Here is a 14,432-nt window from a genome sequence, read left to right on the forward strand (position 1 = left end):
CATTGCCTGTCCTGACTTTTATCCTGGTCAGATTCATAACATCTGTGCACTTTTAGGGCCAGGGAGGCAATTATTTTGTGAAACTTGCAGCCTGCGTCGCATTTTTAGACAGGTCGTAGGACCACATTTCATTATTTGCATCACTGGTTAACTGTCACCCGTTCTTGTTTCTTTCAGGAGTTTTCTCGCCCCCACCCTCGCCAGCTGCACATAAGTTACTGATTGATGTTGTATTTTGGCTGTCCACTGACTGAGAGAAGGTCTGTGAGATCCTCTCAACATTACCATTGATACTACAAACACTTTCGGCATCCTCGGTGGGCTGTTCCTTCCATGCGTCCCCCACAGGAAGCAACCCACCCCCCACCTGGATTTTGTGCTTTAATGTCCCCCGCTTTAGCTGTCAGAGCCCCCAGCTCCACCCTGATGCTATTAGGTTGAACTGTAGGCTGTGCCACTGCAGAGGAATCACTGCCATCCACAGGTTCCTGATCTGGCTCAATGGTAGAATTTAGCAGGGGTATAATATTTTGAAGTCTTCATCCGTCAGTTCACATGCAGAAAGCACAGATCTCTGTAATGAAGATTTTCCATCAATGGATACTTCGCAGGCAGCGAGACCAGGGGGGTGGGGAGGTTGACCCGAAAGTATCATTTGAGAGTGCCCAGATCCAAACTCGAGTAACTTCTCTTTTTTGCTGTCCTGGCGGTCGCTTTAGGCAAGGGACGATCTACCCCCCTTTCTTGGTTACACCATATGGTGTTCGGTTAGAATCCTCACACCTTTGCCCTTCCTTCCGGGCGCCTTGGGAGCTGAGCGGAAGGGCTGGACTCTGCAGCATGGTCAGTGTCAATTTCACACACGGAATCAATTACTCGGTTTCCTCCAGCGAGACGAAAGGATCCTCCCTCTCAATCCCAACTGCAGATTTTGATTCCACCTCAGGCTCCCTTTCAAGTGCTGATGAAGGATAGAGGAGCAAGGACTCATAGGGGTCTCTCTCACGAATGGCCTCATACAAGGGAGAGTCATTGGTACATTCATTTTTCTTCTGCAGCGGAAGGGGGGCTTGTGGATGAGATTTCTGCCAATAATGATTGTATTGCGTCAATATCCAGCCAGTAGCTAGCAGGTACCTACTGGTCACTCACATGTAGGGCAGTTAACCTGAGCATGTGCATACTTAGTGTGTGCACACTTCGCACTCCCACCCTCCACTTCATCTGATGATACTGTAGATGCACTGCCTGTTGGGGGATGCTGTGCAGGCTGACAGCGGCCTGCTGGGTTCACTGCTATTAGTGCACAAGGGCTAGTAGTGCACAAGGGAATCTATTACTAGTGTTATTTTCCTCAGAGCAATTAGGTAGGTGGCTGATATCTCTCTGGTGCTGTGGCAATGTTTGACCTTTTACCTTTCCACTATTTCTGCATGTTTGACATTTTAGCTATTTAATGGGATGTTCTAACTTCTTTTCAATGCTGTACTGCTTTGTGGCCTCAGGACTGATTTGCACCTAGTTTAATAAGTTTTAAGTGGTGTTCCTGGTGATAGGCATACTTTTTACAGCCATCAATATTTCGATATGCGTTTTGGGGCATGGAGTGCAAAGCCAGCCATCAGGGAGGAGTGCTTGATTGATTATGAGTCTGGTGTAGCAAGCATGAGGATTTAAAGTAAACTCAGCACCCAAACTATCGATTGGAAGGCTTGAGTAATGTGGGTAATATGGACAGATTCAGATTATTACAATGATCAATCTCATGTTTGGGGGTGTAAAGGGCAGGTAAGGACGTGCCAGCCCAAGCCTAAGGTAGGCCCAAGTGAAGCAAGTACCTCGGCGAGGACTGAGGGCTGTTACCATCCCTGTATGCCAACAAATACAAGGGTGATCTGTATTCGCAACCCTGGGCACCCTCCTCCCAGATGCAAATAGTTTTAAAGTATGTGTTTCCACAGGAAACTGCCTTCCTGTATATTTTTTGCACACAATGTCCCATAGAAAAAACAAATCGAAAAGGCAGCAGGTCCGTTGGCTACTTCCATAGTGGTAGGCAACTTGCCGAGATGACGCTTTTCCAATGGAAAGCATGTGAGGGGCGCTGATGGTTTGGTGAATTCCATATTGACCTGGGTGGAGTGGTCAGTGGCCAGAGGTGTCCCAGTAGAACAGAAGCCCCTGAGGGATGCAGTCTGGTGGCCGAGAGGCTGCTGTGTGATACTGCCCATGCTCCCTGCCACCCGACTGGCTGATGTACTTCCCTCTGTCAGCTCTGTTTTGGAAATGTTGGTTTAGAAGAAGAGACTCCTTAGGAAGAACCAAATAGTTTGTTATCAAATCAATCAGGATCTCAAGTGTTCACTGTGATGAACTGCTGAGGGAAAAAAAAGATGTGGAAGAATGCAGCAGAGGGTTTTGGATTTGACAAACAGGAAAGTAGTGTTGCTCATTTATTAAGCCACAGATCACAAAAGTAAGATGTAAAAGCAATTCATTTAGACAGTTGTTTCACACCTGAATCTTCTTCTGTTTTCCAGAACTCTATTCTGATAACTCTGTCAAAATTTCAAACTGCCTCTCTGGCATTAAATATTGGATGGCTTTGCACTCTCGGATGTTAAACTCGACCAAACGAGAGGTGTTCTTCATCCCTGCCAAATGTTCTCTCTCACCTCTTCCCCTGCTTATCCTGACAATCTCCCCTACTCTTCTTCAGCTAGAAACCTCAACGTCATCTATGATCCTTCTCACACCTTCTCTACTTTCATCTCCAAAACTGGAAAAGCGACTTGCCTCAACCTCTGTTACATTAGGAAAATCAGGCACCCCCTTCTTTTCAACAGTGCCAAGTATCTCTTAGCCACTCCTGGCTTCGCTGAGCTGAATTTTGCCAGCATCCTCTTTGGTCTCCCCAACTATGCTTTCTTTCCTCTTGACAAATCATTAACTTCACTACCAGGACTCCTTTGAACTCCCTCATTTCACACAAACTTCCTCATACTGTCATCAGATAGGATGGCTGATGATGCAAAACAGGGCCAGATTTAAATGTCTTCTCCTGCTTCACAAATCTATCCGTGGTAAGGAAACACTCTATCTACCTCCTCTATCCAACTCTACAAGCCTTCTTGTAATCTCTGATCTGAATCCTCAACTAACCTTGTGGCTCGTCTCCCACCCTGGGCTTCCTCTCGCTCCACTCTTTCTCTCTTCCTGCTCTATTTGCATGGAATTCTCTTCCCCTGGACATCAGAGAAATAGCCGACACATATTTGTTCAAAACCAAACTAAAAGCCTACCTCTTCACCTCTGCATTACCCTCTTAACCTACCTCTCATCTGCCTGCTAGCTAACAGTTTTCCCTCACCTCCAACCTGCCTTTGTCCCTATAAAGCTTTGTGCTAAAATATGGCACTGGTGTACAGTGCATTCTGGTGCGCTCTGAGCCATAATGAACATTTGCTCCATGCCTCAGTGAACGCTGCACTTGATGTGAACTGTACACAGATTTTCAGCATCATTAACATTATTTTACTGGAAAACATGTTTTCAATGTTATTCGATGCTTATGTCGGTTTGCGTGGCTCATCCAAAGACACAGTGTACGAAAAGACGGAGATCCACAGGTGCAGGCTGGTACCTGATAAGGTTGCCATGCACACTGTCAAAGTTATGGATGAGTTAGAGAGTCGTTTTCTTTGCTGTTTTGAGTAAGAGAAGAGCTCTGCTCTTTGAGGCTACCATAGGTCACTCTGGTTGGGGGCACACAGTAAACCACCAACGCGCAGAGGCTCAAGCCAGAAGGTTCGAGAAAATGCTACCCTGCCTTTGCAGAGGGCTTAAAATGCGGTACTCTGGGATGGTCAGACATAAAGCCCCAGTCAGAGGCAAGATGAAGGTGCTCGCTGAAGTTGCACCAACAGTGATGTTTTCTCTTTAGATTACTGTCTTTTCTGTGATTTATTTCTGTTGCAGTTTATTCATTTGCGTATGCTTTTTATGAATAGGTAGCCACATAAGAGCTAACTTATCATCTAACTCAGTGTGTATGTGTGTGTATGAATCATTGCTTACCGGCGTTCAATGTTTTTCATTCATTGTACTGGTGATAAAAAAAAAATATGTTTGTCAGTACACTTTTTTGAAAAGCAAGACAGTCCCTCACTTCCTCTGCCTCCATTCTAGCACTTCACCCGTCATGGTCAGATCCTGATCTGAGCTGGCTGTACCATCTACATAAGCTATGTATGTCCACTTATGTATTGTCCCCAATGGCTGTTCCATTTACTCCCTCGCCCAACCTGGTGAGAATGTCACTCAAACTCACCCCATTGTAAGAAGCTCACTGCTTCCTAAATTGAATTAATAGTTTTGCTATGCTTTCCTTCACCAACTTTATTTATTTTAATTTTATGTATTGGTTATTTGTAATGTGCACTATGCAACAAAATTGTGTTTCAAGGCACATCAAGAAATAGGGCAGGGAGGGAGAAGGGATGAAGAAGAATGTATAAAACAAAAACAAAAAACATTCTTAAAAGGTCTTGGAGCATTCAGAGCCTGACAAGTGCTAAAGCATGAGAACAGGGGAGAGGGCAAGGAGGGCAAGGAGCAGAAAGGGGTTAGAGGGGAGGAAACAAAACGCTCTGAATAGGTCATGAGACGATTTAAAATGTGCAAGGGCAGAACATGAAAGGGGAAGAGGGGGAGGAAGATAAGAGCTGGGGGGAAGGCGAGAGGTGCAATGCAAGTAAAAAGTGCAGGGACAAATAGATAAACTGCTTTTAGGAACAAAACGGGCATGCAATAGGGGCAATCAGGTAAGCGTGACTGCAGACTGGAAAAGCCACACCTCATGGACCGAGGGACTACATCAGGCATGCAGACAGCAATAAGACAATCTGGGAAGAGGGCAAGGTGCAAGAATTGGACTGCTAACCGAAGATGAGAGGGGTTACATCAAGAATGTAGAACAAATATGGTACAAGCAACAATGGGCTGCCTCACCAAGGGCGAAGAACTACAAAAAGTATGCAGGTATATTTAGGTAGTACAGTTCAGGCAAGAGAGTGACAAGGGGATGAGGGTAGTCAGAGAGAAAGGCAGGGCAGAGCGTGTCAAACCATATAATGAGGTGGAAGTGAGGAGACAGAAGAATGGGAAGGGAGTGTGAAGCCAGAAGTGAGTAGGGGGAGCAATAGGCAGCACAGTGTAAACAAGGTGGCAAAAACAAGGGAGCAAAAAAAGTAGCACAGCAACAGTGGTATGGTGGGCAACAACTCAAGCAACATGAGGTGAAAAGACAAGGAAACTGAAAGGGCAAGATAGATATGTGACGCAAAACTTGCACAAAAACATACAACACGATCAAAACACTGGGGGAAATGCAGTAAGTAGGAAAGCAAATTGTAGAATTCCACACCGGGAGCTGCCGTGCTTATCTAGGAACAGCCCAAGATGGAAGGTAAAGGCCCAGGAATTTGAACTCAAACTGAGTCATGTGCCGGCAAGATGGAACAAAGTTTGGCAGAGTCAAGTCTTTAATTATGGCGAAAAGGGAACAATGTAGCAGGGCCGGGCAAAGGTAGAGATCAAAGTCAGAGTTGGCGTGGTGGCGAACCAAAAAAGGAACTAATTGTGGCGCTGGTAGAGTAGGAGGCGAGTTGTAATGGAGACAGGGCATCCTGTGGGCAGAGCACCAAAACCATGTAAAGGGCAGTGGCCGACCCACTGGCCACAGCTGGGCAGGCCAGACAAGCATCAGCCTTGGTGTGGGCCTTAGTAGGGGACCAGCCTCACCTGCCAGCATCACGGGATTGGCACAACAGTAAAAAAGGTCAGCCAATCAGCTCCATAGGACTTGAGCAGCATCTGCAATGCGGTAAAGGTTAGAAAAAGGCAGCAGCCATTTTTAAGAGGCAGCGCTTATCTCGTTTGGAGGTGTAATCAGGCCATGGATGGTGCCGGGTCATGGATGAAGATGTTGGGTCGCCCTCACAGCCGACAGCCTGCGATCCTCCTCGCTTCAAAGAGCACATGATTTGACTCCAGCGTGTATTTCCATGCTCGCTTTAAGCTATTACATTCTTGTGAAGGTCGTCTGTGCAGCACACTTTGCAGGCAGCATTGAAATGTTTTAGAAAATTCAGAGTAAAATGAACGAATAGGCGATGTCACCGCTTTTAAAGGTTTCATTTTCCACTCGGTTTTATAAACGTGCCAAATTGCATGCAGCAGGTCACCCAAGAGCGAAAGTTCGAGGTCTCCTGCATGCAAATTTCACTTTTTTCAAAATGACCCCCAGCGACAGAGATAGAGATGTTGTGGGCTCCAACCACAATTTGAAGACAATCATAGTGAAATGTGTGAGGCGCGATTGCCAGCCGATTTCTGATTTTCTGGGATTTAAATGAATGTATTTAGCTGGCATCCAATCCTGACTATTGTGGGGCAGGAGGTGATGTTTTTGAAAGAAAGCTTGACACACTTATCCTTTCACCTCCGAAAAAGAGGAGGTTATTTGTGTCAGAACATACATAAAAAGTATGCCTTGTAGGATATGTGATAGTATATACGGATTAGACAGGAGAAGAAAGAAAGATGAACCACGTTAAACACCCCAGAGTATCGGTTTTGGGAATAATTGAACCCTGGAAGTGCTACTGACTGGACCCCGTCAGATAGAAAAGATTGGCCCCAGAATCCTTATTGTTCATAGTTCTCTGAAACAAGAGAGGAGAGTACCTAGCTTGAACCTTCTCCTTATCACCTGCTTTTAAGCTTGGCAGACATTGGATTGATCAATATTAACGAAAGTTGGACGTAAAATTATGAATTTTGTGGCACTGAATATATGTCATGTATTGCACTGAGGTTTAGAGGGATGTTCAGTGGCCATGACAGAGACGGGATTTAATGCAGTTTCCAGGGGGGCGTTGGAACGAGGATATTCTACATCACAACTCTTAAATTCAGTATCTCTTTCTGAGTGCCACTCTAATGTTAGAGTTAATTATTATTTATTTTTTTGCATTGTATATGCTTTTCTTTCACATCAACCCCTCAAGAGAGCCCTAGCGTACATTTTCTGCAGATTGATTTATCATGTAGAAACGGTCACAGGAATGTACGTAACTAGTTGCGGATGCAATATCTTACAGCACAGGAGTTGTTGCAATTTTCCTCACCCTGCATCTGAGCTGTTTCCACAGAGAAGAGCATCCCTTTGTCCTTCCAAAGTGTAAAAATGGCCTGTAGAGAAAATTAATAAAATATATGTCAACAATCAGGTACATGAAACTGGAATACATCAAAATACATTTCCCCACTAAATATACATTTTTTCTCAATCTAAACTTTAAAGAATTATCTAGAATCAGAAAAGACACAACCACACTGCGCAGTAATGACTGCTTTTGTATTATTTATATTCAATTAGCTGAGATCAATACAGCCGACACGTGTTTCGACCATCAGGTCTTCTTCCAGGCTCAAACTGTTCTAATTGTACCCATTCAATTGGGGTATAAACTGATCAAAAACCATAGCATCCGCTAATGCGCAGAATCATTCTTAATGTCCACCAATGTTATACCTGAGTGCAGTGAATTGTGCATGCTTTTACCAGATATGGTTGAGCACATCTTTTGCCAGTATCAGCAGTCTTCATTTCTTAAGCTCACTGCCTCCCTACTGTCGCTGCATTCCATTGGTGAAGAGCACCTATGGCCAGCAGAAAGTCCCATGGTGTGCTGAGCACTGCCATCGAACTTCTATGTGGACATATTTTCTCTCCCTGTTGCTTGCTGCGCCATTATTTCACGGGGAGTTGCTTGGAGAATGTGCCGCTTATCTAGCCACACAGTATTATCGTAAGCCAATCTAATTCTTTATCCAATTAATGTTTCCTGTGTGTAGCGTTAGTGCACTACAAGAAGCGCGCGTAGGTCTATGGTGGAGGTATGCAAGCAATGATGCATTTTGATCTAGGTAGGTTGCCCATTCTGTCTAAAAAGGAAAAAAAAAATTCATGTCCCCAGAGAAAATAGGACTACTGTTTCCAAACCCTTGGCCCACAAACCCTTGGACTGTCTGTAAAGGGCCTATGCTGACTGCAACAAACGTCTCGCGGATTTAGAACGCATTTCAGACTCCACCTTTTCATCTCTGAAATATCCAACTGGGCTTACGTTTCACACGTGTGTAGCTTTCGCTGCATGTCATTTGGACGTCTGTCTAAAAGCAATCACAGCACATGTGGTGCATTTTACAACGTTCTTAAGCATAAACACACCAACGCTCCGTTTTGCACAGGTGCCACATTTGCCAGATCTCTAATGCATTTTTTTATGTTTTTTATTTTAATATGATTTCGTTTTAGAAAAAACTTTTCACATATATACATATTCACAAAAACACGTTTTTAATATCCATTCACTAAATAAATAACTATATATTTCAAATTTCATCATATACATTTTCACTATATCGCCAGAATATAAAGAGATTATTTAACGTAATACCTATACTATATCTGTAATAAACAGCTACAATAAAATCCATATTGAATACAATCTAAAATCCTTCAATTTTCAATTGCGCAGCTACACATTTCCAAAATCTTTAAAGTGCGACGTGCAGTCAAGCGTTCATAGTATTAAGGCAGTATTTCCAGAAATCGTGACTCTTGTAAGCATCAAATTTGTAAACAAACTCATCTAGCACTTTCATATACATAGGTCATACATTGTGTTAGAACATGTCTTGCTGTCTCCATCTTACAACTGATTTTACACTATGAACATGTTCTGTGTTCAGGAGACAAGCCATGTCTAGGACCTATTTTAATTAATACAGTCAATTGATTAACGCAGAGTAACAGTATAAACCTACAAACCTTTATTGAGGGGAAAATGATTATAGATAATTTTGCAGGGTAAGATACCTGTGTATAGTCTCAAACATACCTACATAGGTTTTCAATCTCCTTAGTCTGTCATAATTACAATTCCAGTCCGAAGTTCGCAACTTGACTTTCAACCTGTGACATAGAGCCGGTAGTTCCGGAGACTGATCAGGCACCCACAAGGTCATTTCAAGCATCTTATTACATACCGTTTCAAGCATAGTCTTCTTAGTTAATATTGGACCAGACGACACAAACAGAGTACTCAAAACTATCATTGACAGGCATTTCGTTTTTTTAAAGATGTTAAAATAAAGCAATCCTTTTCTTTCAAAAGCCTGTCCTTTGAGCGACATAAGCCCCAGCTCTAACCTCATAACATAACTCGACACATGGGGGGAAGGGATAGAATTTTCAGCCAGAACTTTCCCTCCAACACTCCCAGCCATTTCAGCCCCATGTCTGTGAGGGCCTCTAAGTCATACAGAATGAACAGGAAAACACATTGTCTATTTAGCCACAGGATCCCATCCAGGCTATATCCTAACGCCTCACTAGAGAACTTGGCAAGTAGGATAGTGAGTAAGTGCAGCTCTCGTCTTCTTTCTTTAATCAAGAACATGTAACCTCCACCAACCTCTATGTCCACTGCCAAATATCTATAACCATCCATATATTCCAGGTTTTTACCCATGCATTTTTCATTCCTGCAAATGATACATGTGTGCAAGTTTGACTTGATTATGTATGTGAATCAATTGTAGGCTTACTCATGAGCTTTGAAACCTTCATTAGAAGTGATGGTGTCATATGGACGAAATGTCTCCTTCGTGGCACTGCATGGTGTTGGTCCAGGACTGAAACATAGCCGAATCTTACCTTCATGTGAGGTAGTAAACAACCATGGCACTTGATGAACTGTTAATCGGCGACCCAGTACATTCATTTCTTTATGGTCATCGTCACTACAGAATGGGGCAGGCGTACACCATCAATGACTCTTGGAAAACGTAGCTACCTGTGAAATAACCTTAGTCTTAAAATTGTAAGTGATCAAGGAGGAAGCCAGAGTAATGCCTGGAGGGGAATGTGGGGGGAAGGAGATTTCTCCTATTTTCCGGACACACCCTTGAATAAATTTGGTCAAGAGGTCAATCTGTAGTCAAAGATGTTCTTTGCTATGAAGGTGGCACGTCACCAGAGAGGCAGATCTTATGAAGGCTGTGAGCGCTGCTTGGATGTATACCTTTGTATGTCAAGAAGGTCATTTTGAAGACACCACACTCTTAGGATCTAATTCACAGAGAGAACATTGTTTGAAGGGAAACAGTGGGAGTTTAAACATTTTTCTAATTGTAAAATACCAAATGGAATTTACTGCTTTCAATGCCGTGTGGAAGGAAATACATATGCCAGACTTCCAGACCATTACATAAAAGAATTGGGGAACATCACTCAAGAATAAGATGCAGGACAAAAACAGCACCTTTAGTCACGCATTACATACCACAACGGGATACACCAGTTGACATGGTCTGGTGGGTCATAGATGTGGTCATAAACTCTTCTAACAGTGGCATGGTGCTCAAACATAAAGAATCTTGGTGGATTCACAAGTTAGGATCCCACATTACAGGGCTCAATGAAGAATGTCCTTACATTCTCTAACTGCCAGATTACTTTATTTGCAATTTTGCTCATGTTTAGGAATTTATAAAACACACCAACATTAGCTAGCCACACAGAGGTAGATCAACCAAAACGAAATTAGAGGGGCTGATTGACCCATAGTTTTGTAAGAATTTATTCAGAGTGGCAGGTCTTTAATTATGCATTTGCAGAGATAGGCATTAGCGATCAACTTAAGGGTATTTACAAATGGTGGACAAATAGGTCATCCTATGCATGCAGAGTACGCGATTGTGCCGGTCTAGTAATGAGCACGCAATACAAGCCCAGCAACGTTACCATGCAATAAACAAAGTAGAGAGCGTCTGTGTGGGCGGCTGCTCTGATGCGATCGGCAAGCACTGAACACGACGTGCAGCTACACGTCCCCCACCAAGGAACTTAAAGAAAGAGAAAAGCGCAACAGAAGTTTGAATTATTCATGCTAGCCCACCTAACTAATTACAGTTAGTTAAAAAGGTCCCGAGGAAGGTGGCCAAATAGTAGAGCCGCTGAAACATCAATGTATGAGCAGGTGTTTGACTTCCCTACTTTTCCAAATTGGGGACAACAGCATCCCTAATCCAGAAGTTGAGACATAGACCCTGAGTTAAAATATGTATTATTTTGGGTGTTTAGTGGTATTCACAGCGCACAGTATTTTGTTTGTTTAAATACTTTGTCAAAATGTCAATGTTTGAATATTTTTTTCAATATATAAATGTCAATGGATTAATGTTTAGTTCAATACTATGAGTATTTGACGAAAAAAGCAAATAATCAGTAAAATAATCAAAATATGCATTAAATCAATGCCTTGAAAAAATAAAGAAATGTACCAATAACATTGAAATACTGGTGGATAGCAATCTGTCACTGGGAATTATTTAGCATAAAATGCTTTTGAAACTATAATAACAATATTTAATTGTAAGAGTGTAAATGTTGGGTACAATTGGGTATTAGCGTCATGCCCTTTATGCATGCCTTATCTCACAGTTTTGCTTTTTCAAACTATACATGAACTGATTGGAGGACATTAAGATACATTCAGACAACCCAAGTTCCAAGTTCATACTTGTGTGGATGTTGATCTAGAACAGCAACTACTTCCTGTGGTATCTATATCCTAGGTCCCAACTTCTGGCGCTAGCCTGCTATTCATATCACTTCCAAGCAAAGCTCTCTTCCAGACCCATTTCCCCATAACATGTTCATTGACATTTAATATCTTTTCCAAGATGCTTGTCTACCTGCATAAACTTCAATGGATCTTCAGAATAAATTGCTACAGTATGACAGCAGCAGTGGTTGTGTTTTAGCCGCTATTATTGTATGCAGTTTTGAGCTTTATTACCATTATGAGTTGGGTTTACGAATACATCCTTGTTAATGGTGGAATTTATTTTATATGAGCATTATGTTCTTTCTCTCTTAAACTGTTTTGAATTGTAATTTTCTTTCACCTCTACTTCCGGGATGGTTTAAGCCTTGAATTTAGCCAGGATACACAAAGCTTAGACAAGGTAGTTTAGAGAGACAATGAGCCCCATTACAAGTTTGCCTGTCTGGAAACAAGGGTGATGGTAAGCTCACCGGCAACCTTGTTTCCAGACTGAGAAACTGTCTGCCTGCTGTGGCCGCTGTGCCAGACAGGTCTGACCCTGCCCAGAATAGAGGGCTTTGTAGGCAGACTCCAAAAAGGAAGTGCAGGCACTGTTAACAACGGTGCCAGCACTTCCGAGTCCCCACTCCCATAGAGTCCTCTGGGATTCTATGGGAGTGGGGACTTACATTTTACCGGCACCTTACTTCCTGTGCCGCCAGTGTCGTAATCTCCCGGTGGCACTGGGAAGTCAGGCGCCGGTAAACTATTACAAGTCCGGCGGAAACCCACCAGTAGCACCGGCAGGGTTACAGTCGAAGGCCCATTTTCCTACACAATATTGGTTAAAAAGACTAACCTATTAGAGCATTCCATCAAGAAACCCAACCCTTCCCTGAGGATGAACTGTTGCTCAGAGAGCCACAGATGACTTTGGTGCACACTCAGATGGAACTCTGCTGAAAAGGGCGAGGCATTTTCAAAGCAGGTCTTTGCAGCATTGCTAGTGGAACCTTGCGCATTTTCCCTGTTCCTAGGACCAGCTTTCTCCTAGTTCAAGATGACGTCACACAGGGAAAATAATGACTACCATCTTCAGTCATTATCCCCTCATTGTCATGACATGGTCAGTGAAGCAGGGCTGGGAAGCACGTGCCTTGGCAGAGTTTGTGACCCCACGCACTGCACAGCAATCTATTGGGTACAACATTTTCTGCATCACATGTTGACTGCAGGAAACACTTGCTCCAAGGGATTTAACCACAAGAAGAAACCTTTTTTGAAATACGTTAACTAGGAGTACCATTCAATTGCAATTGGGCTGCATACCTACCTACTCAGATTGTTTTTTTTTCGAGTCTGAGAAAAAAAAGCTTCTGAATGTAACTCAACGCTATGAAAGACTCAATTGAAACAATTCAGTGGGTAATAGGACCATTAAGGGGGGAATGTCAGGTGTACCTGCACCGATCACAACCAAATCAGTCTATGGAAATGTTCTCAGAAGGTAAATCCGCCCAGCTGTTTTGAGTATTATTAAGATTAGGGACTTATCAGGGGTTTAATAACCAACCAGTTATTTACCATATGTGAAAGATATTTCCTGAAACTTTGCCAGTACCATCAATACGCTACTCCTCCTGGTCAGAGGCCATGGCTTTGAGTCATCTCCTAAAATATCTGTTTCTCTCCTTCATCACCGGAGCCATTGACAAGGGTCTGGGCGATTATACCGGAATGAGCACCACTCCAGATATTGTTGCAACTGAACCCTTCCAAATTCATGAGCCGCAGATGGAGCTCCCTTGGCAGCGAGGCTGCTGTGGATTTTATGTTATTTTATTTTCATTTGTTTTCTTTGTAATCTCATATTTTAATTCATTGCATTGTTCTACAGTGCTTGTCCAAGTCAACTTTGCCAGGCAATATATTACTTAGCATATGGGTTTTTCAGATTGGTGTAATGATACAAAGTAGTTTGATTTCCTTTCTATCATTCATCATATCAGGTTTGTGCATGATCCTTCCAGAGAGCATAAGGCACACCCTGATTGGATGAAAACCTCTCTCATTCAAGCATAGCACCACCAAGAAAGAAATACACATTGTTATGTGACAACTCCCTTTCTTTTCTCTACTGTTTCACCGGAATGTGTGTCCTACATTGGGATGGCTTTCATTATGCACATCTGGTTAATTAAATCTCCCTAGGATCTGATGGATGGTGCTGTATCATACCAAGAAAACCTACTAAAGCCAGTGAGTTGGTTTGCTTAGTTCTCTTGCTTCAGGATCAATTGCAACACCTTCCACCTTGTATCCCATGTCTTGCTCCAGTCCTTTGTGTTCCTAAACAGCCCCGCTTCCTGTGAAGGATCCTGTTATCAGGCTTCCTCGTGCCCCACCGAAGCAGGTAGAAGGTACATTTAAAAGTGCTTGTGTATATACATGTCTGTTTGGGATGTTATGTAGTGTGTGCTTGTTTCTGTGACTGTGTGCATAACTGTGAGCAACTGTATGCATGTTCATTTCAGAGAGAGTGGAATCCGACTCGACTTAGCACCTGTTAAAGAGCAGGCAAATTCCACAGGAATCCACTAGTAAATACCATGACGAGTTCCACCTGGTCTCTTGAACGACCTGAGCCTCAGGAAGGAGAGCAAAGGCCGGATCCAGAAGGTGGCGCAAGAGTAGATCTAGTCACACTGTTCAGCAGCATGTCTGAGCTAAACAATATAAAACTGTCCACTA

General features: G+C 43.0%; 1 protein-coding gene across 2 annotated transcripts in view; it reads right to left on the minus strand.

The window, feature by feature from the left end:
- LOC138488902 (sodium channel protein type 2 subunit alpha-like) overlaps positions 1-14,432 on the minus strand; it is a 1,546,115-nt gene that overhangs the window by 688,890 nt on the left and 842,793 nt on the right. For both annotated transcript variants that reach the window (XM_069616296.1, XM_069616295.1), the window contains exon 8: positions 7,191-7,254. In XM_069616296.1, coding sequence (XP_069472397.1) covers positions 7,191-7,254 — 64 coding nt within the window. The remainder of the gene's footprint in view (positions 1-7,190; positions 7,255-14,432) is intronic.

The sequence above is a fragment of the Ambystoma mexicanum genome, chromosome 9, assembly GCF_040938575.1.
Source record: "Ambystoma mexicanum isolate Mex_15411 chromosome 9, UKY_AmexF1_1, whole genome shotgun sequence".
NCBI classification, from domain to species: domain Eukaryota; kingdom Metazoa; phylum Chordata; class Amphibia; order Caudata; family Ambystomatidae; genus Ambystoma; species Ambystoma mexicanum.